This window comes from Haemorhous mexicanus, chromosome 4 (assembly GCF_027477595.1).
Source record: "Haemorhous mexicanus isolate bHaeMex1 chromosome 4, bHaeMex1.pri, whole genome shotgun sequence".
NCBI lineage: Eukaryota > Metazoa > Chordata > Aves > Passeriformes > Fringillidae > Haemorhous > Haemorhous mexicanus.
The window spans coordinates 16,621,169-16,648,462 of NC_082344.1; the positions used below are offsets into that span (position 1 = coordinate 16,621,169).

Here is a 27,294-nt window from a genome sequence, read left to right on the forward strand (position 1 = left end):
CGATATAATACCTAGCTATGTGTCTATATGTTTTCTCTTTTTATTACAGAGGAAAAAAACCAACTAAATGAACCAGAATACAACAGTCAGACGTGAAACAGTTTGAGTCTGATTGCTGTCAGTGCTGATGTGTGTGTGCTGTGAAGTTCCAGGTGGTGAAGATCACAGTCTGCCAGGTGGTGTTGAGAAGGCTCTAAGCACATCCCTGGTTGCCTCTTAGCCATTAAATACGTGATCAAGAAATTAAGGGAAATCTCGGTGTAACTTCCTTAACAAAAGGTGCGTCTGAAGCCTTTCATGTGCTGATGAAATGGCCTTCATTTAGATTACCGTATTAATTATTTAGATTCTCAAAAGATCACAGCATGTAGCAACTCCCATTGGAAATGTTGGCAAGTACTTTTGTCCTTTCCTACTGGATATAATTGATAGGGTTCATGTGGACCATAGAGGCATTTAATGGGGAGTTTAGTTTTCTTGAGAAAGGTAGAAAAACTGTTTGGAGACAGTGCTGGGGGTAGGAGGGAGCTGATGCCTCTGACCAGTTCTGTTCAGTTGTGCCACACCAAAGGAATGCTGGACATGGGGGCCTTCTATGCCTTATTTTTGGGGAGGCAGGAGAATATCAGTTGTGGCTCTTTAGGTATCTTATAATAGTGATTCTGCCCAGGAAGTTTGCCCAAGTACTTTTGCATGCCTTTCTTTCTAAAATAACTTATCTACCAAAAATAAATCACTGATAATTATAGTAAATATAATATATAGATGTGTGCACAGACAAATTTAAGTTATAACCCCTTGACTAAGTAATATTAGTACATTTCTCCTGTTTTCTTTCTTCAGAAGAAAGAAAGCTTAACTTCCTTCTGGAGGCTTTTTGTGCTGAATTTGGAATTAAGTTTTTTATATTCTGGAAAATGAATTTTTGGCACAGCTTTTTTTACTCTAAAGGCTGCCCTTCTCTACAGTCTTTTTTGACTCAAAAGACAATGCCTTGACTCCTTTCAAGATTAGCAAGCATCTCTGGAGCATAATAATAAATGCATATGAGCTGCTGATGAGTATATTGAAACTGAGTTATCTCCCAAGAGCTTTATAGTGAAAAATCTCACAAAGTGTGGCTTATCATTAAAAACTTTTAAAAAATCACAGAGATGTGAAGTTAAAGGTCTTCCTATTTGTTCTTTTTGTGGCCTGCTATTTGGTCAGCTCTGCATCTAAAATCAGGTTCTCTTGAATACAGATGATGTGATTGCAATTTATATTTTGCTCTAATTCAGGAGCCCTCCATCACCAGTGTTTTATTCCATACAGCAGCAGTTCTGCCTACTTTCTACTTTATTGCAGTGAGTTTTCCAACTCTTCAGCAATCTCAGTTAATCGAAACCCTGCTGTGGCTTGTTATTTCTTATTCTACCTGTGTTAAATGCTGTATGGGATGCAATTCTGTCTGTGATTTTCTTGATGCCTGGGAAGACAAGAAGTGCCAGGCAGACCTCCTATTCCCTGGACGTATGGCATGAGTCAGGCTTCCGGTGTGTGGAAAGCAACTCCAAATGGGGCCGAGGTTCCAGCACGGCTGCCCTGTGCTGCTGCTATATCAGGCTTTGTCTGTCATGCAGTCAGGATATTAGAGACTCTCATCCCTCTCTCCTGAGAGCTGCTGCTCTGGACCGTGTCATGCTTTACCACAGTGCCTGCATAGGTGGAAATTATATGTTTTAAAAGGAGAGAGAGAAACAAATATCTTGCCTGGCTGGGTAGCATTTGAGTCCCACTGGGGAGGAGCTATTTTAAAGCTTAGACTGAAAGATGACTATTTTTGCCCTTCAGCCAGACAGACTCAGCTAATGGTCTAAATTGTTCAAACCATTTTCTTGACCAAATTCTTAAAAAGAGGAATGAAAATGAGCAGGAGGAGTTCTTAAGCCAGCAAGAGGTAGACAGGGCTCAAACCTGAAAAGATCTTATCTATGCCCTTCTGTTCTTTGGGGCTGTAGAGATGTGCTTTATTTTTATTGTTGTAGTGTGCATTTGCTTTAGTAATGAGCCAAAGAGATTAAGTTCAGTGTGAGGATTTTAAGAGCGATACTGCTGAAAACACATTGTGGAGGTTGTGCAATCTCCACGTGTGTCTCGAGAGCAGGTTCTTATTTCACTTAATTATTTCAGATGCACAGCATGGCTGGAGGCTTTTGGGGAAGTGTAACACAGCTAGGACTGCTCATTGTGGCTCATCTTCCTTGTTTCTGATGTTCCGCTGAGCACTTGCCTTAAAACTGCCTGTGTAGATGGGTTTAAATCTTAGGATAGGGAAAAAACAAGTTTTATATTATGCATGGGTGCCATTTCATTGGATTTCCAACCTGACTGCCCTATGAAGTGGCTCTGCAGCTGTTTGGGAGCACCATGAAGCAAATATAAGTCAGGGAAAAAGCTAAGTCCACTTTTGATGGGCAATCTGATATAAAAAGTGTGTCAAAACACGCAAAGGAATTTGTCAAGGTTGTTTATTTAGTATGTGCTGTGATCTCTGGTGATGACAGAAAGGCAGTGAACCTGGTGAAGGGTCTGGAGCACAACTCTGTTGAGGAATGGCTGAGGGAGCTAAGGGTGTGTAGCCTGGAAAAAAGGACGCTCAAGGGAAACCTAATCAGTCTCTACAACAGCCTGAGAGGAGGGTATAGCCAGGTGGGGGTCAGTCTCTTCTCCCCAGCAACCAGCGACCAGAGAAGAAGACTACCTCCAGCTGTACCAGGGGAGGTTTAGGTTGTAAATTAGGAAGAATTTATTCATAAGAAAGGGGGATTGGACATTAGAGTGAGCTGCCCAGCAACATGGTGGAGTCACCGTCACTGGGGCTGTTTATGGAAAGAATGAGTGTGGCACTCGGTGCCATGGTCTGGTTGGCATGGTGGTGTTTGGTCACAGGCTGGACTTGATGATTGCTGAGGTCTTTTCCAACCTAAGTGATTCTGTGACAAGCAGCAAAGCCTTGGTCCATAAGGAGACAAGGATTGTAAAACACTGCAATTCATCTGTTCCTTGTTATTTCAGGAACAGCATGGTCTTAGCATGGAGTGTCACCCTCTCCTGTCATGGTCCTGCTTATGCTTATATTCCTTATAGTGTTTGACTTGTTTCAGCTCTAATGCTGGGTCTGTCTTCTTCAGGAATCAGAAAAACCCAAGTGTTATTTTGTACAGCTGAACGAGTCTGTCCTGCTCCTTGGCCTTTCTTACCCTGCTTCCAAGTCAGCATTTCAGAAAGCTTCCCTTGCCCCTGAGAGCTTGGGAACAGCAGCTCTTGGGGCATTTTGACTTAGCTGTGGGCAGCTAGGCATTTCCCTGAATCAGAAAGCTACTTTTAGGATTTTCAGGGCACAGGACAGTTTTGGTACCCTCCCCATGGCATTGTGTCCCCAGTGTCAGGGTGATTGCTCCCCTCTTCCCTCAGGTTTTTCCCCTTGCTTCATGCATCCTCAACTCTATGCAATGCCTGTTCCTCAAAAAGAAATAAATACTGAGGAGAGAGTGCTATTCATGCCAGCACAAAGATCAGGCTACTATCAAACCTGCCATCTGTGTGTATGATGTCTTACAGCCTCTGAAAAGACAAAAACGGGGCTGTGGGTGAGTGGCTGTAATGTCTGTAATGTCTGTTGTTCAGCCAGCCAGGGGTTTAAAAATACCACTTGTGAATGACCTGATGAGAGTAGTTTTAGAAGGCAATCCACGCCCAGCACGTTTCAGTTTTCTGATGGGAAAGCTATTTGAAGAGGTGTTTATATCAAAACAAAATTTACTAATTAAGAAGGGAACGGGACGCTGAGGGGAGTGGTGGAGTGGCTGGTGGCTTTCACTGCAGTCCTAATGCCTGTTGGGGTCACTCAGGACGCTGGATTTGTACTGGGGAGAAGGGAGCAAAGGAGCAATGAGATGTGTGATCAAAGACTGGTTTTCATTTCCAAGCACCCTTCTCTAGTGCTGTAGCAACAACTTTCTGTCTGTATGAATTATGCTAATTTCAGTGCTGAAAAATCAAAAAATAGCTGAGGAGAGAGGAATCAAATTATCGTTTTGCCATGGGATGAGGCAGGGGGAAGGAAAAGGATGCTATACCTTCTTCCTGTGTGGGCATGGGTGCCTGTCTCCCTGTGCTCAGAAGGAAGCAGGACCCAAACTGGGAGCAAGCCAAGCACTTGTGAGGAAGTACCACCTTGTAGGGATCCCTGGCTGTTGCCTGCTTAGCCCCAGAAATTAATCTCCTAAGGTCCACAGCCATTAAATAACTGCCTCTCAGCAGCACCCCACATTGTGTAGAGCAAGATCTCCATGGCCACCATTTCAGGATCTAATCATAACAGAAAAGGAAAAAAAGGATAATAGCTTGGAATATTTCTACATTCAAAATTCTCCATAATACTATATATTTTCTAGTTTCTTTGTTATCCCCTAAAGGCAGAAGTTTCAGCCCATGTTCTGATGAGCTATGCATCACTCTGGGGTCTGCAGTGCCTAGCCCGTGCCCAAATCTTGCTCCCACATGTCAGCCCCTCTGTGCTGCATCCCACACCTCCATCATGGAGCATTTCCCTGTGCTGTACCACTGTGATGGAATCATGACTATTAGCCCCCTGTTGGTGGTGGGGCTGTCCTGGTACAGCACAGCAAGGGCTGGTTTGTTAATGGGAAATGGCTTTTCTGGAAAATATCACAACCTGAATGGGGTTTGATGATGCCTCTTTGAGTGCACTAATGCTCAGCTAGCTCACACTGGCTTTGTTTTGGGCTTTGGTTTCATTGAAAGGAAAAACAAAGGGGAAGTGAATCAAACTGAAACCTCCCTTTATTCCATTTATTTTTCAATTGGAGGGAACGGAAAGATTTGAGCTTACCTGCTGTAGCACATTAGTCATATGAAGAGATGATGGCTGTGGGCATGGGCAAGATTTGAACGTGGGCTGGGTAGTGAAGTGCTTAAGCCCACAGTGCTGGGAGGATTATGGGTGAGATGGATCAACTTTTGTGATTCTGGCCTGATTTCTTCAATAAGGAGTGCCAAGACCCTGCTGAAGGTAAAAGGATGCCCTGGCACATAAGCTGGGGTGACACTTCCAGTGATCCTCTGTGATTGGGCAGACAAAGGAAGTCCTTTCATGGCTTTGCATTCCCATTTGGGCTAGTTCTGGAGAAGAGCCTGGTGGAAGACAGAGATGATGATGCTATTTCCTTGTAGAAAGCCACAAAGTGTACCATGTAATTACATCTGGGCAGAGCAGGGCTGCTCCCACAGCACAGTTACGTATGTGACTGGAGCAGACAGTGCTGGAATTTGCAGATATGTCAGGAGTCAGAAATACTAGAAACCCTCAGGAAAGGTTTTGTCAATAACTGAAGCCCTGAAGTTACTAAAAAATTTGGAGGGGAGCTTTGTGTTCCTGCTCCTGCTGTGGGACCATGCAGGTAGGGAACAGGCAGCACATGTTCTCGACCGTGCTTCCCCAGATAACACCTTGCTCTCATTTGTTTGCATCAGTCTTCCCTGCTTGCATATCAAACATATTTTCACATCTTTCTGTTTGTGACTGGTTATGCAAAATCAAATTCTGTGCATGAGAGTTAATGCTTACCCAGTATTCATTTCTTATAAGCTTTTTTTTTTAAGATTCCTGCTTCTAATCTCCTGTGTAATAATCTTCTGTGCATTCAGCATTCAGAAAAAAACCACCAGTAATGAGAGAGTATTCCAGCAGGAATAATGAAGAGGAACTGGACTGAGTCAAAAGGTATTGATTGGCATGTGCAATCACACATATGCAGCTGCTGTGAGGTATACCATTAAATTCTACTGGAAGTTTAACAAAGTGTGAATGAGTTGTGTAAGAATTCATCTGTCATTTACAGCTGCTCATTTAAGGTGATTGGTTTGAAATTACAAAGAACAACCTGGTGGGGCGGGGAGTGGGGGGTGGGGTGGGGGTGGAATGGTTAGGGAGTAGGAAGAGTGTTAAAGTCATCAAGGAAGGGTGAAGGCTGGATCCAGCCTTTAAGACTGGTATCTGAATTGGGTGAATTAACTACTGAGGGAATAAGTTGAAGATCTCATAAATGTAGGTCTTAAAAGCAATCAGCTTCAATTCCTACTGCAGTCCCTGTGAAAGTGGAGCAGAAATGCAGATCCCTGCCTCAGGATCAGGGGTGGCTGCTGTCAGTTGCCATGGTGATGTTCCTGTGCTGTATTTTAGGGTGCTGACAGTCAGCTGTGCACAGCTTCCCTGGGAAGTGCCCACCAGTGTTTTGGCTGCTGGCTGAATGCTTATACAGGTTTGTCACCAACAATCCCACATACTGTTTTCAGGAAAACAACATCCAGTAAACTATTCCAGATTTTTCTTTGTTACTCTGATATTCAGAACACGCCTTTACTGCTTAAGCTTGGCCTACCCCTCCCCCCAGTATTTAACAACCTTTTTAGGAATCACGAAAAACCAAGAAACATCTCCTTGGATTTAATACTTGTTTCTTGCTGAAAAGCAGTTTATCATAAGCATGTAGCTGCTATGGGATTTTTGTTGCATAGACCTTTGTGCAATGTAGAATATTGTGGAAGATGTGGGTACAGCACTCGCATAATAATAATTAATAAATTGTTAAATTGTGAACCAGATGAAAGTCACCGGATGTGTGATGTGCTATGCTTTTATTTTCTGAGGTTGTATTAGTTGAGACTTCTCTAGCTTTGTGAGTTGTTTGGCATTGCTTGGGTTTTGGTAGTGAGGGGTTTCAGGTTCAGTATTTTTTTGGTGGTGGTGGTTTTTGGTTTTTTTGTGTTTGGTTTTTTGCCTTTTTTTTGTTTGTTTGTTTGGTTGGTTTTTCTCTTTTTTTTTGGTTCCTTATATTATTGTTTTAAAGTTATTAGGATTTTGAGGATTGAAATACCCTTTGGATGTATGAGCCAGATTGCTGATGATCTCTTGCTCAGAGCTGCACCCTTGGTGTCAGTTTTTCCAGGCTCCCAGGGGACTGTGGTAGTGCTTCCTGTCCAGCTACACCAAACAGCAATAAATTTAGCCCAAGAGAGCCATAATGACAGTACAGGAATCAGAGGACTCCTGACGGTTCTTCCAAGAGGGTCTGGCTCTCCATATAGACATCTTCATCCCTTGAGCTACCAGCCCTGTCCTGACTTCTCTGCTCCCTCTGGGCAGCTTGTGCCTTCACATTACCCGTTTCCACTCCTGCAGTGCATGATTCATACAATCTTTTCCACCAGTCATTTCCTTCTGATGTTTTCTCCCCTCCAACAAGAAATCAGGGTGCTGTGACTCAGGAGACATACACACACCTGACCTGCAGAAACAGCACAACTGCCCCTATGTCACCCTGAGCAGTTTACTGGTGTGATCAGGGGCAAGGCTGACCCCTGATCGCTGCTATATTTTCCTTCCTGAGAGCACTGACACTATGCTGCTTTCCAGATCTTTGCAATTCCTGTTGGATTCCAGTTGGAGCAAGCACAGGATGAAAGCTGCAGAAAGCTTTTCATATTGAGGCTGCAGAAAGCTTTTCGTATTAAGGCTGTTTATTGTTTCACTTCCAGCTTGTGATTGACAAATACTTACTGCTCCCACCTCCCAAGGGGTTGAATTGTGAGCAGGAAGTGTTTGTAAAAGATATTGTATTCTGAATTAGATGTTAGGAGCTGTAATTACCCTCTAGTGTCTCTATGATTACTGCTGTCAGTGCTGAGCTATTGACAGCCCAGTGTCACTGGAGCTACCTGGTAGCTGTGCCAGCATTGTCAAAACAGGTCCCTGCTGTGAGGCAGAGCTGAGCATCTGCCCCTGCCCTTATTTTGACTGAGGGCAGCAAGATGCAGTAGTGCCTGTGTGCAGGAAGGTGTGTTGGATCTGAAAGTGGCCAGGCAGAAATGAGACATCCTTATCCACATCTGATGACGTCACAGCCTCAAATTAGTGAATTCAGCCAAGTTGATGGATGACTATAGATTAATAGGACCTGACAATCCAGTCACATACATCTGGGAGGAATGGCACAAAGCACCTGTCCAGCCATGAGCTCCAGCTGCAGTGGGCATGATGTGGATAGCAGTTATTGCTCCATGTGTTTTGCTTTGCACAGAGCAGGTACAACACCTGTGAAACTTTGTCCCCACAGACCATCGGGGCGATGTGCTGGTTTTGCTGGAGGTCATTGCTCAGAGTAGGATGGTAGAAAAATGACATAAATAGACATATGTAGAGTGTGAGGCTGGCACAGGACATGGGAAGTGAGGGATTTAGGGAGCTTGCCTCGCATAGGTTTTGGGAAAGGGCATGGTGCATCTTGTGAGTAGGATAGGGTCAACACCTCCCTTTGACAGTGTCACACAGACTTCAAGCAATCTGTGATGTCTGAAATAGGTGCCTGAAATAGAGCAAATGACTGGCGCTTTTAAAGTGCCTTTTTTTGTCTGGCTGTAGAGAAAACTCCATGGTGGACATGGAATAGGGTTAATGTTCCTACCCCTGTGCTGACAGGACGCCAGGAAAGAGGGCTGTTGATCTTATGCAGAGGTCTGGCATTAGCGGGTGCCTTGTGCGGGTCTGTATTTCAGGATCCCTGGACTCAGGCTCCTGTGAGATGTTCTTTTCCAGCAAGGTGAAGTAGCAAATTTTAGAGGCTTAGAAGAAATCAAGCCTGTGCATGGCTCTGTGCTGTGACAAACATGCTGGTAGTTCCATATCACAGCATTTGTAGCTATGGGGCTTGCTCCCAGAAGGAATTGGAATATCAGTGTTGCTCTTCAAACACCTAAAATGTCGTCATTAGCTACCGGGTTCTGTGTCATGTTAATGCTATGAATTGCAGACAATGTTTACTCAGGTAACAAAATGAAACTGTGTTACAACACCTGTCACCAGAAAGTGTGGAGGAAAGGGATTTGGATTTGGATCTGACCATAAGGTAGGAGCTGGTACTGAGTGTTTGGTTGAATGCTGAGGACATGTGCCTTGGATACTGTTCTCATCCTAGTCTTCCCTACTTCCCTCATTCATTGATCCTTTTCCTTTTGATGCTGCTGTCAAAATCCTTAAGTCTACTCAGGAGAGAAGTGCACCAGCAACATTAATATTATTAAAATACCCTGGACTAGAAAACAAAAGAGGGAACAGTGTTTTTTTCAACACTATTTAGTTCTTGAGTTTTTGATGCTGAGCTGTCTCGATTAGTGGAGGAGAGCAGCTTGTTATGTTCTTTCTCTGCCAGCTGGCTGGCTGTAGTGCCAGCTTGTCTTTTGGCTTTGGTGTCTCTTATCCCTCCTGCTGTCTGCACTCATTTTTTTCCTCTGTTCTCATGAACACTACGCAGTCCAGACTGTTAAACAGAGGATCTTCTGCATCTTCTTACCAGCCCTGCCAGTTTTCTAGTTTCTGACTTGGCCACATACTCCCTGGTAGTCTGAGAGTGCCAACTTTAGCCTGGCCAGGCTTCCCCCATCTTCCTTCCAAGGACTGAGCATCTTGGTAGGGTAGGACTTGGGAAAATGCCCAGTGGCATTTAAAACACCCAACAGACAGCTGCAGCTCCCCTCCTCAATCCATTTCTCATCTCTGATGTAACAACAATAATCCTTAACATTATTTTTTCTTTGTAAGGCTAATTGTAAGGTTGCAATATGTCAGCTGGGTTTCCTTTACTTGAAAAACACAGGCAGATCTGCTTTGGCAATCTGGATAATGCTGTAGGATGATCTCTGGAAGGGATTTGGGGCACAGACCTCATTGATGGACCCAGGGCTATTGGAGATTACAGGGGTGTGGGTCAGGTCAGTGTGCTGTCAGAGAGAGCATTGTTGGGTGTGCTGGTGCTGTGGGTGTCTCAGGGCCGTTGCAAAGGAGGGAAGTGATCTTGGGGTAGTGGCTGGTGGGGCAATGGGTGACGTGTCATAAAAGAGCCGGGCACGCAGATCTTGGTGTTTATCTCTTTCTTGCACCACAGCACCTGGACGTGAGGCACCACCAGATTTTTGGGGCTAAGTTAAACGCAGGTTTGACATTAAAAAAAAAAAAGGAAAAAAAAGAAAAAGACAAAATATGGTAATTGTTGGGGGCGCTTAAAAAAGGTTGGCAACATGAACTCATGTCTGTCTGGGGACAGGGGTATAATTTTGACACAGGTCAAAAGGAAAATACATCCCACGGTATCTGCGTCAGAGGTCAGGTGGGGAAGAAGAGGGAAAACATCTGCTAAAGGTATGGGCACAGGAATGAGCAGCTTGATGGTGACCATCTTGAGGTCATAGGGCTGTGGGGAAAGCAGTGGGGCCACAGTGGCACTGGGGCCTCCCTGCATGGGGTGCAGGAGGAAGGAGAAAAATTATACTCATCACATGCAGCACCTTGCAGTCCTCGCAGGACGGACACACGTGGACTGTGGGCTGGTAATGAGGGGGAGAACAGCAGGAGATTGTGAGGATGATATTACACCCAGCAGCAGACTGACATGTCTGGTTTCACAAGATGCTCTGTCCAGCACGAGGCATGCCATATGGGTGCTGTTTTCTACAGCTTGAGCTAATTCAGACATCCTGCAGTTTACAGAGCCCTGGCTCAATCCTGACCCTGCCCAAGCTTCCTTCAGTCATTTATTTCACAGTGCCAGCATCTCCTGTGAATGTCAGCAAAGCTGCAACCCTGTCCATGTCCCCATGGCATATATTGTAGCCTGAGTTTTCCAGAGCAGAGGTAGCATCCCCTCCCTGTCCAGCAGCTGGAAGGAGCACTGGAATGCTACACTCAGTGCAGAGTGTGTGATGCTCCCTATACACCTCCATTTAGTAATTCCCATCTTCCTGGTACAAGTACCTGTGTGGGCATGCAAATAAGATGAGTACTCTCTTTCTAAGGTGGTTTTGTACTCCTTCCCCAAGGTACAGGACAGGGCTGAGACCTGGCAGGGAAATGGTCCCTGTGTATTTCAGCACCCTGGCCTATGGCACAGGGCAAACTCTGCTCCCAAGGTTAGGTTGTACAGGTTAGGAAGATGTCATCCCTGGGATGGGGTCCAATGCTTGGCGTGGGTGATGCTGTAGTTGTTTGCGTGTGTCATGGAGGGAAATGTGTGAATGGGATAAATTTAGCAGTCAAAACCCAGGGCCAGCACAGTCTGTCATTAACTGCCCTCCCATCTCATCATCCTGCAACCACAAGGAGCTTTTTTAGGGCTGGTGTCATGGTGGAGGCCAGAGGAAGTGTGGGAGGCCAGTTCCTGGTGACACCTCCAGGCACAGCAGCGCTGCCCGGTGGTGCCATTGGCTGCCCCCGGCCTGGGGCTGGCACTAACCAGCAGTTAAATGCCTGCCTGGCCACCTTGGGACACACAGCCTGGAGCATTCCAACACAGACAGCCAGTTCATCCCTTCTCCAGCACCACAGGAGACACAGGCTTGCATCACACCTTGAGGTAAAGGTCTTGGTTTCTTTGGGTTGATCTGGCATTGCCTGGAGGGAAAATGGCAATGTTTGGGAAAAGGGTTGAAGATTTCCTCACAAGTTTTGGTTGAAAGCAGGAGGCTTATCATCTGGGATGTAGGTGTTACTTTGTCAGGGAAGAAATTAGAAGTGTGCTCATTCCAGCATGTTTTGGGTGCAGGATGATGTTCAGTGTGGTTAGTGTATCCTATAGGGAAGAGATGCTGGGCTGGGCTTAAAGAAGATGCTTGGAAAATGAGAGCAGAGCTGGAGGAAAGCCCCCACTGCTTTATCTGCCTGCCAGGCAGCAATGCTGCTGGGTGCCCACCCAGAGGGCTCTGGAGATGCAGCTGTCTGTGGCGTTATCTGATTGGGATGCTCTACTTTGGAATGGTAGGAGATTTTATGAGGCTATGGGGACCACTCCAGGTGGGAGGTGCAGCTCTGCAGTCTCACAGTGCTGCCCATCTGAGGTGCAGGCTCCTGTCACAACCTCTGAGCTCAGCTGAGTGGTGACCTTACTATGGGAACAGGAAGCTCAGGAGAGCTTTCCTGTTCCTTAATGATGCTCAGACAAAAAATCTGCCAGTACATGGCTGGGTATTTCAAATCCCAAACTAAAGGGAGATTTCTGCACAGGACGTGCCAGGAGGTGGCACAAGGACAAATCCCTGGCTTGTTTGATGACACGCCAGGCTGAGCACTGTGATTTGGGAGGGCTTTGTGGGACCAAGTTCCAGCCAGAGGCACATGCAAAGGCTTTGCTCTAGCCTGCAAATATTTCATTCCTTGTTGCAGCCACAGGGACCACGACTGACATGAGGGCTACATTCCTGGTGCCACTCCTATGGGCTGTGGCCTGTGCTTACCCTGTAAGTACCCTCTGGACTGACATTCCCACCCCAAACCCCTTGGTTTTGCCCAGCCAAGGCACACTGATCACTGATCAAATGTCTCCTGGATGTGTTTAGGTGCCTGGCCATGAACCTGCCCACCCCAGCACCCTGCAGGAGGTAAGCCACAGGTGCCCCTGTCCCACAGGGAGCAGTCCCTCAGGGAGCAAGTCTGGGATGGGGAGCCAGCCCTAGGCAGGCATCCTTGGACCAGGAACCTAGGAGGGATCTGCTGCTTCTATGGGTCTTTGAGCTTTGTCTGTCTGCTCAGTGTTTTCAAACTGGGTTGGTTTCACCCTGTTTTGACTTGCCTTCCTGAAAAAGTTCCCAGTTCACCTGACACCTTTTGCTGTGCTGGCCCTGAAAAAAGGAGTTTCTGTGCTCTGAACTATCCCAGCTTGGGCTTTTCTGGGCTGCCCTTTTGTTGGTGTCTACCATTTTATTTTGTATCTGCAGAAATAATTAAAGGACTGAGGTGCAAGAAATAGAAAAGACTTGAGCTCTTGCATGGCTTGGGAGTGAGGTCCTGCAGCAGCAGCAGTAAATGTACTGTGGTTGGTGTTTAATAAACCAAAAGCACCATGTCATGTTTTGCCTCCAGGATACCACAAATGAAGATTACATCGGCAAGCTGGGCAACCACCTAGATTGTGGGGATGGCAGACATCATCCTGCCGGTCCAGAGACAGGGGAAAATGTGCTTGCCAGGGACCTGGCGGGTGGGAATGCCATGGATGAGGAGCTGGGTGAACTCAGTGGCCAGGATGAGGGAGGCCGAGTTGGGCAGGCTCAGCACGTGAACCAGGTGGACCACAAAGACACGAGAGCCCACAATGGGAATGACCTCGGTGTCCTGGTGAGTGAGTGAGTGGAGAGGAATGTTTTGTTCTGCCAGGAAAGTTCCCTTGGTCCCAAAGCTGGCATTGGTCAAGGCTGTGCTTGGCTTTGCATTCATCTGTTTTTCACCTCCATAGGAGGTGGATGCACGTGACACTGATGATGCTGACAATGGAGACCACTACGGCACCAGAGCCAATGGGTTTCCCTCCCATGGCGGCGGGTTCCTGGACGAGGAGGATGACAGTGGGGACGACACCTTCGATGCCAATTGGGAAGAAGAGAGGGGCAAAGACCCTATCTATGTGGCTGGTGCTGATGGGACAGGGGAACACGAGCATCACACTGGCCCTGGGGATGCTGGGGCTGGGGTGGGGCGCAGCAGCAGCAGCAGCAGCGAGAGCATTGGGGCAGACCACCGACGCTACAGGACCTATGGCTTTGGGCACAGCTACAGGCACAGAGGGGCCAGCAGCAGCAGCCAGGAGGAGGAGAGCTATGACTTCCAGGATGAAGCCATGCAGGGGGATGATCCCTCTGTCTTTGATGGCCCGGGCAGCAGCTACAGGATGCGCCACGCTGGCCCCCATGCTCTGGGGAACAGTGGGGAGAATGCCCAAGGGGCTGGCTCCCACCACTGGGAGGAGGGTGACAGTGGGTCCCCCGAGGTGGGGGATGGTGACTCTGGAGAAGACAGCCCATCTACAGAGAACAACAGTCAGTCAGAAGAGCCTCTTGACAGCCAGTCAGAGGAAAAAAGCTCCAGCCACTCCAGGGAGGATGGGGATGGGGATCGTGATGGGGACGGGGAGGACAGCCCCTCCAGGGAAGATGAGGACAGTGAGTCCAGGGAGACCACTGATGAGCAGTCAGATGAAGAGCCAGGGGAGACTCCAGAGGTGGTGAGAACCTTGAATGAGCACAGCAACAGTCGAACCTGGGAGGGTCAGGAGGACTGGGATTCTGCTGAGGACAGGAGTGTGCTGTCCACACCTGACAGTGAGTCCAGGGAAGAAGGGAGTGAACTGAGCAAGTCCAGGGAAGATGATGATGACCAGAGCCATTCCACTGTGGAGGAGTCAGAGGAGGATGAGAATCCTCCTCTGCCAAGCACATCAGCTGAGAGCCCAGAGGTGCTAGAGGATGACAGCAGCCCAGAGGACAACACAGGTGAGGACAGCAGGTCCACAGAGAGTGACAACAGTGAGTCCCAGGAAGATGAGGATGACATGGAGAGCCACTCCCAGGAGGATGCCACTCATGAGTCCAGCAGCCACGGGGACGACAGCTCCCTGCAGAGCCTGGAGAGCAGGGGCCTCAAGCAGCGGCTGGTTGCCCTCCGCCACAGGCCTGCTGCTGACTATGATGACAATGACTGCCGGGACGGGTACTGACCTGCGCCCCGTGGCCTCAGCGGCATGAAGGGTGTGGGGGGGGGGAGGGGTTAATTTATTTGCCATAAAGCCTGGTTGACTTCTTCTCAAGAAATGGTTAAAATGGAGTGGTTAATGCTGAGGTTAAAATGGAGTCGGGTTTGCCAGAGCTAGGCCTGGGCATGCTACACAGGGAATGAAAGGGTTGCCAGGCACAGGGAAAACTCCAAATCTCAGCAAGAAAGGGTATTTTCTGTATCAAACTGGAGAGCAGCTGAGAGCTGTAAGTGCCAGCAGGGTGATGCTGCCCACTTGCCCGAGGGGCACAGTGATGGCTTGGCACTGCTGGGCATGCTGGTCCCTGTGTTCACCCCTTGTGTTTACCTACCACTGCCCTAAACACATCTGCCCAGAATCCAGTTGGAGCTTTCCGTTAACCCTATGTCCAGCACATAAAAAGGAAAAGCTACAGCTGGTGTGCACATGTGGTGCATGGGCACAGCAGGGTGTGAAGTACCACTTCAGGATGAGATGTATGTAATATTTTTATTATTTTGTAAGAAATGTACAGAAAACATTATACTGTATCCTTTTTGCACTTGTATTTCAAAGCTGAAATATATTCTGTTGATTTCCTTAATCACCATTAAAACCACTAAACTCCACTGTAGTGTGGTTTGAGGTGTTGCTGGTTTTTTCTCCTGGGTGGGTCAGGGTCTGCAATTTGGGGCTGGACCAGAAGGAGCAGGAAGCAAAGGGCAGGATATTTGTGTGGGGAGCCACAGCATGCTGGGAGGAGGGGGAAAGCAAAAGCTGAGAGTGTTCCCACTCCCTCTATTTCCAGGTGCCCCAAAGGCCACCCCTGCCCCTTGGTGAATCCGCAGTGGAGTGGAAAACCTGGCCGATGACCCCAGTGAGCTGGGCCTAAGGCTTTGCTATATTAGGGCCATCACCTTCTGCAATGTGAGCTAGGGTTTTTCTGCTCTTCCTGAGGTGCTGGAAAGGTGTCCCCGGGCATGAGGACTCTTCTGGTCCACTGGCTTTGTGTGCCCCTGGTGGCGCCTGGTACCAGGTTCCCTGCAGCAGAGATAGAGGTGAGCAAGGTAAAGGTGTTACCATGCATAAAGCCTGTTTTACTCTGTGTGACATTTGGTTGGTTTTTTCCTCCTATCAGCCAATGAACAACATGTTATTTAAAATCACATTATTTTAAATGCCACCCAGGCCCTTCTTCCTTGTTCACATGTGCAAGACAAGCAGTACAGTGTGGGTTTCAATGCTGAAGGTGAAGCCTTGGGCTGTTGTGTTAATGTGCAGTTTTACAGCATGGAGTTGTGGCTCTGCAGGGGACGGTCCCCAAGGGACCAGGGTGAGTGGGTACATTCCTTTCAGCTGTCAAGTCTCAGGGGTGTGTGTCACTGCTGAGCATTGCAGTACCAAATTCAAGAACCAGTAAAAGAATGAAATCTTTTTCTGCTACTTATAGCAGAACCACACTTAATTTGTAGCCTGTTTCCACCACTTGAAGGCTGGGAGCTGAACAGCTCCTGGTCTTTATGGAAATTATGTTTTAATGTTCACCCTGTGAATTACCTTTTTCTGCCTCTGTATGAGATCAACTCTGAAACTTGTGACTTCCCCATGCTGCTGCCTTGGGAATGAGCTTCTTTCCTGACCCTTCATCCCACTAGTCCCCACTTCACTGTGAATACCTCAGCTGTGACCTGGTCCTTATTTTTTGGACCCCTCACATCAGTTGTGTGAATAGTTGGGGATACTGGGATGGCAGTGATGCCTGTCAGGGTCATGGGCACCAAAATCTTGGAGTGCAGCTCCACCACTGGGGTGAAAGACAGCAAGCGTGGCTATCTTGGGTTGGGCTGCAGCCAAAAGGTCTGGGTCACATCACTGTCGCTGTAGTTTAAAGTTGGAGTAATGACGTGTTTGCGGCTGCGGGGCAGGCAGGGCCGAGAGCTCTCCCGTGAACAGCAAGTGGTGTTGCTGTTCAGGCAGCGGCGACGTTGTGGCGCCGCCTCTGTCGCAGGGCTGGGTCACACCCCGGGGACCGTCGGAGGAGATGTTCACGTAGCGACAGCTGGCGGGGGTGGGGATGGAGCAGTTTTTTTCGGATTCCTCCAGGAAGAGGCGTGCAGCTCTGCAGTGAGCCCAGCCTGCGAGTAGGACAGTGGAAACGTTTCAGGAGTGGGGTGAAACCTCTTCTTACAAATTTGTTCATGACGTGTCCATCTTCATCCTTGTGGGAGTGGTGCTGGGGTGCACAGCAGCCTGGCACAGTTGGGCAGGGGACTGCATGTCCCCGTCCTCCTCATTTCATGCGTGGAGAGAAAAACTGGATTGATTTGGGTTGTGCGAGCGGGAGGCACGAGTGCCTTGCAAACAGGGCCGAGGGTATCCGGCTGTGTGTTCCTGGGGACATGCTGCCACTACACTCGTGTCCTGGCCAGCAACGCCCAAAACTTGCCTCCTGCTGGCTGGCTGCTCCCCAAAAGCCAGGGAGCCGGTGCCAGAGCTGATTGCTGCCTGCTGGTCCTGCCAGGACAGCTTCCCAGGGGACCATCCCTCCTGGGCATTGCCCTTCTCTGGGAAAACCTCCTGCTTGGCCTCAGGGAGGGAGGTGCTCATGTTGGGCTCACACAGGGATTTGCCCAGAACCTGTCAAGGACATCTGCAAGGTTTTGGAGGACACTGGTGGTATCGGACTATCCCTATCAAATGCTGTTCATCCGTGTATAAGGAGGACCACCCTGCTTGACATCCAGAAGGGTTTGATGATGGGCAGGATTTCACAGGGTGAGGTTTTGGAGGGGCAGAGGGAGTGTGACCGAAAGATGCTCTTTGGGAGAATTTAAAGGCATTTTTAGGAGGTTATGAATTTGGGTTTTGTGCCATGTGTCTGTGCACTGGGAGCATTGGAGGGGGAAACTCCTGCTCTCTGCTGTTGGGCTGGCAGGATAAGCAGCTGAGAAGGTCAGCCACAGGCTATGCCATCGCTGGAGATGTTCCTGCCTCCAGTTTCAGGATGATTATGTGATGAAGTTGTCAGAATCACTTTTCCCAATGGGTTAGGCAGGGATAAAAAATGCCCACGTCAATGTACGCTTTTATTATCCATCCCCATGACATTCTTTGTGCATTGGGGGTGGCCTCCAGAGCTGAATGCAGCAATTTACCCAGAAATCAGCATTGGGGTTTAAAGTAGGTATTTTTGGATCCATTTGGGTTTTTGAAAGCATGAGTTTGTATAACCTTAAAATAAAGTTTTCTTGTTTTTGTTGGTTTGGTGTGTGTTTTTTTTTTTTTTTTTTTTTTGTTGTTGTTGATGGTTTGGTTTGGGTTTTTTTTTTTTTTTGTTTTTTGTCCTAAGAAGAAAAAATTCTATTTTAAATAAGTATCTAGTGGCTGAAATGGTGGGAGGCAGCAGTACTGAGCCTGGCTGTGGCAGCTGAACTTGGGGCAGCCATGGCATACAAGCTGTATTTATTCAACCTCATTATTTTCCTGGATTTGGTGGGAGAAACAGAGAGACCCCTGTACTTGCAGACCACCTCTCCATTCAGCAGTGGCTTTTTTGACAGTGCAGACAAATTTCCTGGGCTTCCCATGGTGATCTGAGTTCCACAGCTGGCTGCAGGGCTTTTTCTTGGCCTGTGTTTGTGTTTAGCAAAATAGGAAAATCTGTGGAAGAAACAATGATGGAATCACAGAATGGTCTTGGTTGGGAGGGACCTTAAACACCATCTCAATTCAACCCCCCTGCCATGGGCAGGGACACTAGACCAAGTTTCTCAGAGCCCCATCCAACCTGGTCTTGAACACTCCCGGGAACGGGGCACCTACTGCTTCTCTGAGAAACCTGTTTCAGTGCCTCACCAACCTCACAGTAGAGGATTTCTTCCTAGTATTGAATCTAAACCTTCTCTCTCTCAGTTTGAAGTCATCCCCTCCCCTTGTCTTGTTACTACATGCCCTTGTAAGAAACTTCTCTTCCTCTTTCTTGTAGGCTCCCTTCAGGTCTGATGGGATTGTCTCATCTGTGCCCTCTGTGATATAATTCTGTTGTGGGAACCAGTCCTCTCCAAGCACACAGTGGGGCCAGGAGAGTTTGATTGCGTTTCTCTGTCCTTTTCAATGGGGAGGAAAAACCTCTGACGGAATCACTGAGGCCATCAATCTAAACAAAAGAAATCTCTCAGACATGGGAAAACAGCCTTTGACCTCAATGAAACCCCAAAATGTTACAAACCTTTTGAATGCTTGAAGGAAATTTTTCTTCCAGCTCTCTTTACTGTCATGCACTTTTATGGCAAATAACTTTCCCATCCCTGGCTTAGCCATGTCCTGGGAGTTTTGTAGTTCCCCCAGCGCCGCCCCAAGAAGCCAGGCACCACAGGATAGTACAAGTAAAGTGTAAGTGTTAGCATCCACCTGTACTGCATTCTCCCAGCTCATGATGGAAACCTTAAATCCTCTCGTACTGCACTCCCCAAATTCATGATGGAAACCTTCAGAGTGAGCAAGTAGTTTGCAGTTCAGTTTTTCCCGTTTCCTGAAATGCAAAGCTGCAAAGAGCTGTTGTATTTTAGCAGAAAGCATCGGGTTGCTGAACACAGGGGCTGAAACTGCACCTGGGGGGCCAAGGCAACATCGGCCCTTTCTGTCCTAGACCTGATGTTGTTTCACCTGCAAAGTAGTTTTACAACAGTGTGAAAACTTTATAAAGCCACCTTTTAAAAAAGGGAAATGAGTGCCTGAGCGTCTAGGTACTTTTTGCAGAAGACACATACTTCTCTATGTATTTAGGCCAGTTCGGATGGGGCTTTAAGCAACCTGGTCTGGAGGGAGGTGTCCCTGCCCATGGCAGGGGATTGGGACTAGATGAGATTTAAGGTCCCTTCCAATCCAAAGCATTCTGTGATTCTGTGATATGTGGATACATACATCACTCTTCTGCAACTCATGTGTGTACACGATAACAAATAACCAGTTCAAGAGCAGAAGTTCCTGCTGATACACACAGCACACTCTGTCTCTGCTGCAAGTGGGGCCTTTTTAATGCCAGACTCAGGGGTTTTACCAAGTTAGAGCAGTGTATGCAGTGGCAGGGAGGTGGGCAGCCATCACCAGTGCAGCACAGAAGCAGTGTGCTTCCATGCCATTCAGATGCCTGAAGGTCCAGGGACACTGATTTAACTTTGTTAGAGAGCTCAGTTCCTGAGCTGGATGTGCAGGTGGTTGGTTGTTACTTCTGCAATGAACAGAGGCTATCTTCCTGCTTGCCTCCCAAAAATAAGATCTTTTGGGGGGTTTATTTGGCTTTTTCTCCTGAGGATGTGTTTGAGAGCTCTCATATGTGGATGGAGGCAGAGACAGCTGGGGGGACCGGACCTGGTAACTTGCTCTGGCTGATGAGGAGTTTCTTGTTCCTGAAAAAAAGAAAAACAAACAAACAGAGGAGATCCAATATACAGATATTGCTTAAACATGTGAGGGCCTGGGTGGTGGCAAGTCTGGGATTTGCGATAATGCTGCAACCTAGCCTCAGTGATTTGCTGGGTTTGGTTCCCAGAGTTCAGGATGCTTCAAAGTGCTCACATTACAGAGCTATCTTGGCCTGCATTTTGCTGGGAAATAGAATTAATTTCCTTTTTTCTGGTTTCTACTCAGAGAAAAAGGAAAATCATGTGAAATACTCAGTTGCAGAGGGCCAATATATAAAGGTTGTGTACTGATAATGGAGACTGATACAAGGTGCATTTTAGATATTCGCCCCTCACACTTTTATTCTAAAATTGGACGTTGGCAAAAGAATAATGAACTGTGTGTGCAGCTGATGCTGGTTTGCATTTGTGTTTGTGCTCTGAGAGGTAAGGGGAAAGAGAGGCATTCCTTATTCTTATGCTGTTGCTCCTTCTTCTTGCTCATCATTTCTCTCCCTAGATGGTGACAGTGGCACACACACTCCTGTCCCTGACAGTTTGTGGGGAGAGCTGGAAGCCAGGGCTCAGGTGACTCCTGTACAGGTTTTGGGGGTGCCCTGGCCACTGAGCTGCATGGCAGGGGTGCCCCTTTCCCTAGCTGCAGCAACACCTTTGTCTCCTCCCACCATGCTCAAAGTGTCCTTCTGGTTTTGTTTTCTTTACTTATTTTTGGCCCTGAGGTTTCATTTCAGAATAGCTCCAGGGCATGGAAATAGGATGGTGTGGCCTCAGCCCTGCGGTGTGCCCGGGTGGGGCTGGAGCACTCTGCTCTGCTCATTTACCGCTCTGCAAAAATAATAACTAAATTTGGACTTAGGAGCCATGTCAGCCTGAGCCAGACAGGGACACTCTGACCCTGAGATCCTCAGGGGCCCAGGCAAGTACACCCAAACTGCACAGGGTGCCCTTGCTGGGTGCAAGCTGCAGCAGAAAGCTGCAGCCAGTGGCTGATGCAAACCCCACCTTCCACTAGACCACGTTGGTTAAAACTTCATTCTTTGGAGGCAGATAAGCTGTTCTATGTTTTGTTTCCAGCAAGGTGATATAATTTAATAAAGCTTTCAAAGCCTGCATTCACTTTTAATAACAGATTCCTTTCAGACATAAGGGTGATCACTCTAAGCCCTCCCACCTTGGAGAGATGGAGTTCCTGCAAAAGCAATGCTCCACGCCTGCCATGTGATGATTTTAAAGTAGTAATAGAAAATAAATTTCAAATGGAAATGTTTCAGATGTGCTGGCTGTGTTCCCTGCTGGTTTCCCACCATGGTGCCGGTGAGGTTGCTGCTGCTGGTAGCCTGCCTGGGCAGCACCCGCTCCAGGAGCTAAACATGGGTGCTGGCTGCACAAGGCACTTCAGCATATGTTAATTATCCTGGTGCTTTTTAGGGACCTTGGGTGAAACATGTGTTTATATAGTCAGTTTTCCATATTTTTTTAAGCAGCCTGGAGCAGAAGCCCTTTAATTACATTAAAAATCACCTCCCACCAGGACTCTCTGTTCCCAAGCCCTGATGAAATTTTAAGCTCAAAGCCAGGCACATGCTCACTGCTTTCCTAGGCCAGGCAGCTTAGCACAGCTGGGGACAATGGGAAGCAGGGCTATCTCTGTCCTGAATGCCTAGTAGGGCAGCCCCTCCTGGTGCTCCAGCCCTATGGAGATCAATGGGGGGACATGGGAATCCTCATCCTTACCAATGCTGATTTCTCTCTCTTTATCAGAGGCTGCTGCATAGGCACTGAAGAACTGCATGGCTGAGGTGTTTTTGTGGTGTTTTTTTTTTGTTGTTGTTGTTGTTGTTGGTTTTTTGTGGGGTTTTTTGGTGGGTTTTTTTTTTTTTTTTGGGGGGGGGGGAGGTTTTTTGCATAGCTTTTCCTGGCACAAGGCATCAGCTGAAAGCCATGGCCAGCTCCAGGCCTCCCTTATAATTAGGACTCTTCACAGTGACACAAGGGGCTTTGAAGCCCATGGGGCAGCTGTACCCTGCAGCCCCAGGGGTTGCATGGTGGGCATGTGGCATGGTCTGCTGCCAGGGGTGCTGGACCATTGAGGGGCTATGGAGGACCTCTCCCTCCTCAGAAACAACTTATGTGCGTAGTGTTCCATCAGCAATTATCAACACCCCACCATGTACCTGTCAATGATGGGCTCCCCTGCGTGTAGTTGAGGCTGGTTTTGCCCCTAGTTTTGAGAAGAAAAATTCAGGCATTTCATGGCAAAGTGGATTTTTCTGCCCTAAATAACCATAGTTTTACCACTGGCTGTTTGCCATTACAGATCTGCCTGAAGGCATTTATTTTTCAGCACCTCTCTTCCTTTTCCTAGCGCTGTAGGGCTGAAAGCATCAAGTGGGATTTGCAGCTCTCCTTGCCACTGCAGAAAGCAAAGTTGCATTTGGTAAATAGTTATTCCCTGAACTGCTGCAGCCCAGATATGCAGGAGCTTAGGGGCCTTTGCTGATGAGTGCGAGAAAAATCTGGGAAATAATTAGCAGAGGTGCACTGGAGAGCTGGGTGGATAAAATCCAAGCAGGAAATGATAAATATAGGTAAAGGAGAAAAGACATCCCTGCAGAGGTGGATGCAGGGGGCAGCATCTGCTTGCTGTATCCTGTCACCAAGATCCCCAATGTGATTTGAGTGCACATGTGGGTGGGGTTTTTTAATTTTCCCCCCACTCCCAGGCAGTTATTCTGCTTTGCTGGGGACATACACAGATTTCAGCTGAGCAATGCCTGATTTTTGAGAGCAGGGGACTGGGCTGACCCGTGTGTGGGTCTGCATAGTTTGCAGGGCATTAGAAACAAAGCAGACCTGCATTTGGTAGCAATACTGTGGCGGAAATGGCTCTGAAAGGGGCACTGAGTGACACCTGTATCTGAGTCCCCTTTTCTTTCCCTTCCCTTACCAAGGCCTCTGCAGTCACCCTGGAGAGGGATTTTTTTTTTGTATTTAGCTTTTTTTTTCGGTCTAACGGCTCTGTACAAGTGGCTGTGGGGCTGGGCCTTTGAGGTCAGTCTTTCTGTCTACTTGAAAAAACAGTGACAGGATTTCTCAAAAAGGGAGGTGGACACCCCCCAGCAACAGATTTCCCAATATTTATTTTAATTAAAACCCAGAGTGTTATTATATCCTCAGCCTCCCAGCCGCACATCTGAGGCCGGACCCTCAATTAAGTGGTGCAATGCAAACCTTGCTGGGTTTGGCAGTGGCATGGGGTACTATGTTTGTGCACCAAATCTGCCAGCGTTGAAGTTTTGGAGGGGTTTTGGTGCATGCTGGAGAGCTGGCGTCATTCTGGGTAGGGCGGTGACTGGCTTGGGGGGGGCAAAGCCAGACCTTATATTCCAGCAGGGCAGCAACGGGAGGAAATCTCTGCTGGCTGACTCCATGGTTAGCTCTTGGTGCTGGGGCAGGGTAAGCTTGCTGCTGCTTTTCCCAGTTGGGTTGTACATTGATATCTGCTTTTTGCAGGGAGATGGGAGGGTCAGCTTGCTGGCAGGATTGGGGTGCTGCTTTTAGTCTTTTCCTGGATCTGTGGCTTCATGAAGCGCTTGGGTGAAGGGGATGAGCATCCAGAGCCTTGCTGCAAGGTCAGAGAAACTTGTGGCCTCTTGTTTTATAGCCTGAATTAAGCAAAAATAAGGAAAATTCAAGCACAGATAAATGTAATAATTTCCTACAAGCACAACTGATAATGAGTTTAGGCAGAGGAAGGGTAGGAGAAAGCCTGAGTGAGGTCAGGGGGATGCTGGGAGCATTGTTCCCTGGGGGAAGGCTGGAGTGATTTTGGAAAGATTGGTTGTACTCCTTTCTCCTTAATGCAGGAGGGTAGGCTGTGTTTTAGTGCTTTGGGTGTGCAGCTCAGACCTGCCCAGAGCTAAGTCCTCTCCAGCTATGCCTGTGGGGGCTCTTTGCATTGGTGCCTTGCCACTGCTATTTTTGCCAAGGCAGGCTGTGTTTGCTTGTTTGTTTTTCCTCAGTGAGGTTACACTGTCTGTGGTGTAATTCCCAGGAGCACTGCTTCCTGGGCAAAGCCCAAGCAGGTCTTGGAGATATGGAAGGGCCGCCACAGTGGGCAGTGCTCCCAGCTGCTCCTGTTGCATCTCCAGTGGGGCTTGGCTTTCTCCCCTCCCTTAAGGGCAATGGGAAAACAGGAATAAGTCATCCTTCTCCAGGAAAGCTTTGAGTTCACTACATGGTAAAACTTGCTTTTCTGGTATATTGTGGCTTCTAGAAAAAACAAAATGTATTAATGGAAGTTGAGGCAGATCTTTAAAAAAAAGAAGAAAAACAAAGTATTGGATCTACGGAGGGGTAGGGTGACCTCACCAAGGAAGGCTGGAGGTCAGCCTTTCTTCTCCTCAGTCACCCATGTGGACACAGACCTGTGGACGTTTTGGAGTGGTGTTGGTGCTTTCTAGCTGACAAGCAAGGCCTCAGTGTGTTTTGGTGTTCCTAGAGACAGCAGCCATGAGGAGTGTCCTGGTGTTTGTCTGCCTGGTGGGAATGGTGTGCACCTTCTCGGTGAGTGCCAGGTGAGGGGGGGCCCCCTGGTCTTGCCGGGGCTGGTGTGGGGCTTTTACCAACCCACCCTTTCCCCCAGGTCAAGAGTTGGCTGCGGCAACCCAAGTTGGATGACTCAGAAGAGAATGCGGTAGAGTCTCCCCCACCCTGTGTGCCTAGTCCCACATGGGGCTCATCTTGAGGAAGAGCACATTTTGGTGGCTCCTGTACCCAAGGCCCCAGACTGATGGGATTTTTCCCTTCCTTCTCCTGGTAGGTTTTCAAGAGCCAGCACCGGCATTACCTGTACAGATACATCTACGTGTATCCCCTGCAGCAACAGTACCAGGTGGGTGCTTCCAAGGGGTTGCTGCTGCTTCACCACCCTCCAAATGCAGAGATTTTGGCCCAAATGAGATGGGGGCATGGTCTGTGCCCTGTTGGCATGGCCTGTGGGCCTGGGCACAGAACATTGTACTCATTACACCACTGGGAACCCACCCACCCACCTCCAACTTGGTTTTTCCTCTTCTTAGAGTAGTGACTCGTCTGAGGAAGAGGGGGATGGCTCAGAGGAGGAGGAAGAGGGGGTGAGTATGGCAAACCAGCAGTCTGCAAAACAAGTACAGGAATTTGGGAACTTTCTTTGGTTTTGTAGTTTCTGCTCATCAGCATTTGTGGTCATTGACTTCCCACAGGCTTGCACTCTGGATACAACTGGATTTTCTACTCTGTACCTTATTTTATTTTTTTATTTTTTGGTCGATATTTTCCTTTTGCTTTCCTTTTTCTTCCTGGGCAGGGGTTGCACCAATCAACCCTGAGACAAATTCTCTGGGTTTCTGTTTCCAGTGGCTCAGAAAAGAGCAGGACAGGCCAAAGAACAGAACCAGGGAGGTTCACACAAAGAAGAAGGTGCTGTTAGGAACTCCACTTACCTTCCTCTTTCAGGGTCTGTTACTCCTGTAGCACTGAGAATACTCCTACAGAAAACCCAGTTATGTTCTGTATGTGTGTCTGTGGAGTGACACAAACTGATGTTGTATTGGGAAAGTCAAATTTGTATCAGTCAGATGGTAAAGCTGCTCCTGTCTGCTGGGTCAGTGTGAGCTTGGGCACCTCTGGAGTTATGAGAGCAAACCAGGTCCAAAATTATATGTAAGGTATTACAAAGATCTTTTGTGCCTTATCGTGCTGCAAATGCTCAAAAATAGTTCAGTGGTCTCAGGCACATAGGTGCTTTGAAATAAGGATCTGGTATGCTTAGAATCCTGTGTGTCACACTTAATCAAGTCTTTTATTCTGTTCTTTTTAAAATTTATTTAATGAAAGCCAGGGAATCTGGTTTTAAACCCCACTTTGGAGGCCTGTCAGGGCTTGGGATATAGCATGGGGTGGCCCCTGTGCCAGCCCTGGCCCCTCCCTGCAACTTGCCCCATTTTAGCTGTTTCTTTCCCCTACCACTGCAATCTCTAGGGATAAATTTGAGCAGTGGGATGGGCAGCAAAAGATGGAATTTCATTTCTCAGGAAGAAATTAACTGGTATGCAGGAATGTAGCAGCTCTTTAGGTCTGCCCTTTTCATTTTGAGGGCACCAGAGCAGTGGCTGATCCCATGCAGGGATGTGCCTTCACTGGCAGGGTGGTCAGCAAGATGAATCATGCTGAAAGGCCCCAAGGTCAGTTATAGGTATGTAAAAAGCATTATAAAGCATATCGGTATGTAAAAAGCATTATATTAGCTGCTGTATAGGGAGCATCACTTCCACTGGCACAGCTGGCTGCACTGTGCAATTTGATGGCTCTCCTGTTGGAGAGGAGAGCAGCCTGGATTTTCTCTGACAGCGCGTTCACCTGTATTTCAAGGTCTGAAGTGGCCCAAAATGCCAGGGTAGGTGTCCTTGGTCTTGGCATGTGAGCAGCAGGGATTGCCCAGGGCAGTGATGACACTGACCTCAGATCTCCATGCCACGGCTGGGTTCATATGCTGGTGCCAACAAGCTCCACCTCCCAGGCTGGGCCCTGGGTGAATTGCCCCACCAGTTCCTCAGTGTCTGCTCCAGGCTCTGTTTGTATTTGGGCTATTCCTTACTTAATTTTTTTTAGCCGTGCACCCTACTGAGAGCCCCACTCTCCTGCTGATCTCTGGGGCCAAGTGTTGCTGATGGCTGATTGCTGGTGGGGTTTGGGCTCATGCCTGGCTTTGAGCCATCACACTCTCACTGACCGTCCACACATGACGTGCAGTGTGTTCACATGTAGTGTGCCTGTGGCTTTGTTTACTGGAAACTGGAGAGGTAACTTCAGAAGAAAACCTTTAGATGCTTTGCAAAGCAAAACTTGGAGCCAGAATGGGAACACCCAACTCCAGCCACCACCACGTAATTGCACAGCTCCAGATGCCCTGCTGCAGCTTCTACATTTCAGCCTGGAGCGAGACCCATGAGAAAACAGGGAACTCGGAGCAATGCCCAAATGCTCTGTTTGGATGCACTGTATCCCTCTCACTGAGGGGAGGCCTGCGCTCCACTCCAGCTGATGGCACCCTGCCCTGTCCTGTCCCTGTCCTTGTAGGAGCCATTTTATGCTGGAACCAAGGCAGCTGAACACCTTGCTGGAGCAGCCCCCGAGGACTGCCAAGTTGCACTGGAAGGAGACATCACATCCCCCCAGCAGGTGTGGTTTGGGGAGATAGAGGGAGCACCCATGGG

General features: G+C 48.0%; 1 protein-coding gene across 17 annotated transcripts in view; it reads left to right on the forward strand.

Moving 5' to 3' along the window:
- The window catches only part of NUDT9 (nudix hydrolase 9), a 53,454-nt gene that overhangs the window by 24,567 nt on the left and 1,593 nt on the right, over positions 1-27,294 (forward strand). For 5 of the 17 annotated variants that reach the window (XM_059843864.1, XM_059843866.1, XM_059843870.1 and 2 more), the window contains 4 exons: positions 12,275-12,348; positions 12,448-12,489; positions 12,971-13,225; positions 13,344-15,249. In XM_059843864.1, coding sequence (XP_059699847.1) covers positions 12,275-12,348; positions 12,448-12,489; positions 12,971-13,225; positions 13,344-14,600 — 1,628 coding nt within the window. In that variant the 3' untranslated portion in view covers positions 14,601-15,249. Of the gene's footprint in view, positions 1-49; positions 3,801-5,712; positions 6,679-11,215; positions 12,235-12,274; positions 12,349-12,447; positions 12,490-12,970; positions 13,226-13,343; positions 15,250-24,539; positions 24,605-24,683; positions 24,735-24,860; positions 24,933-25,119; positions 25,174-27,157; positions 27,260-27,294 lie in introns of those variants that run through there. The other 12 variants (XM_059843878.1, XM_059843867.1, XM_059843881.1 and 9 more) reach the window with 10 other exon arrangements.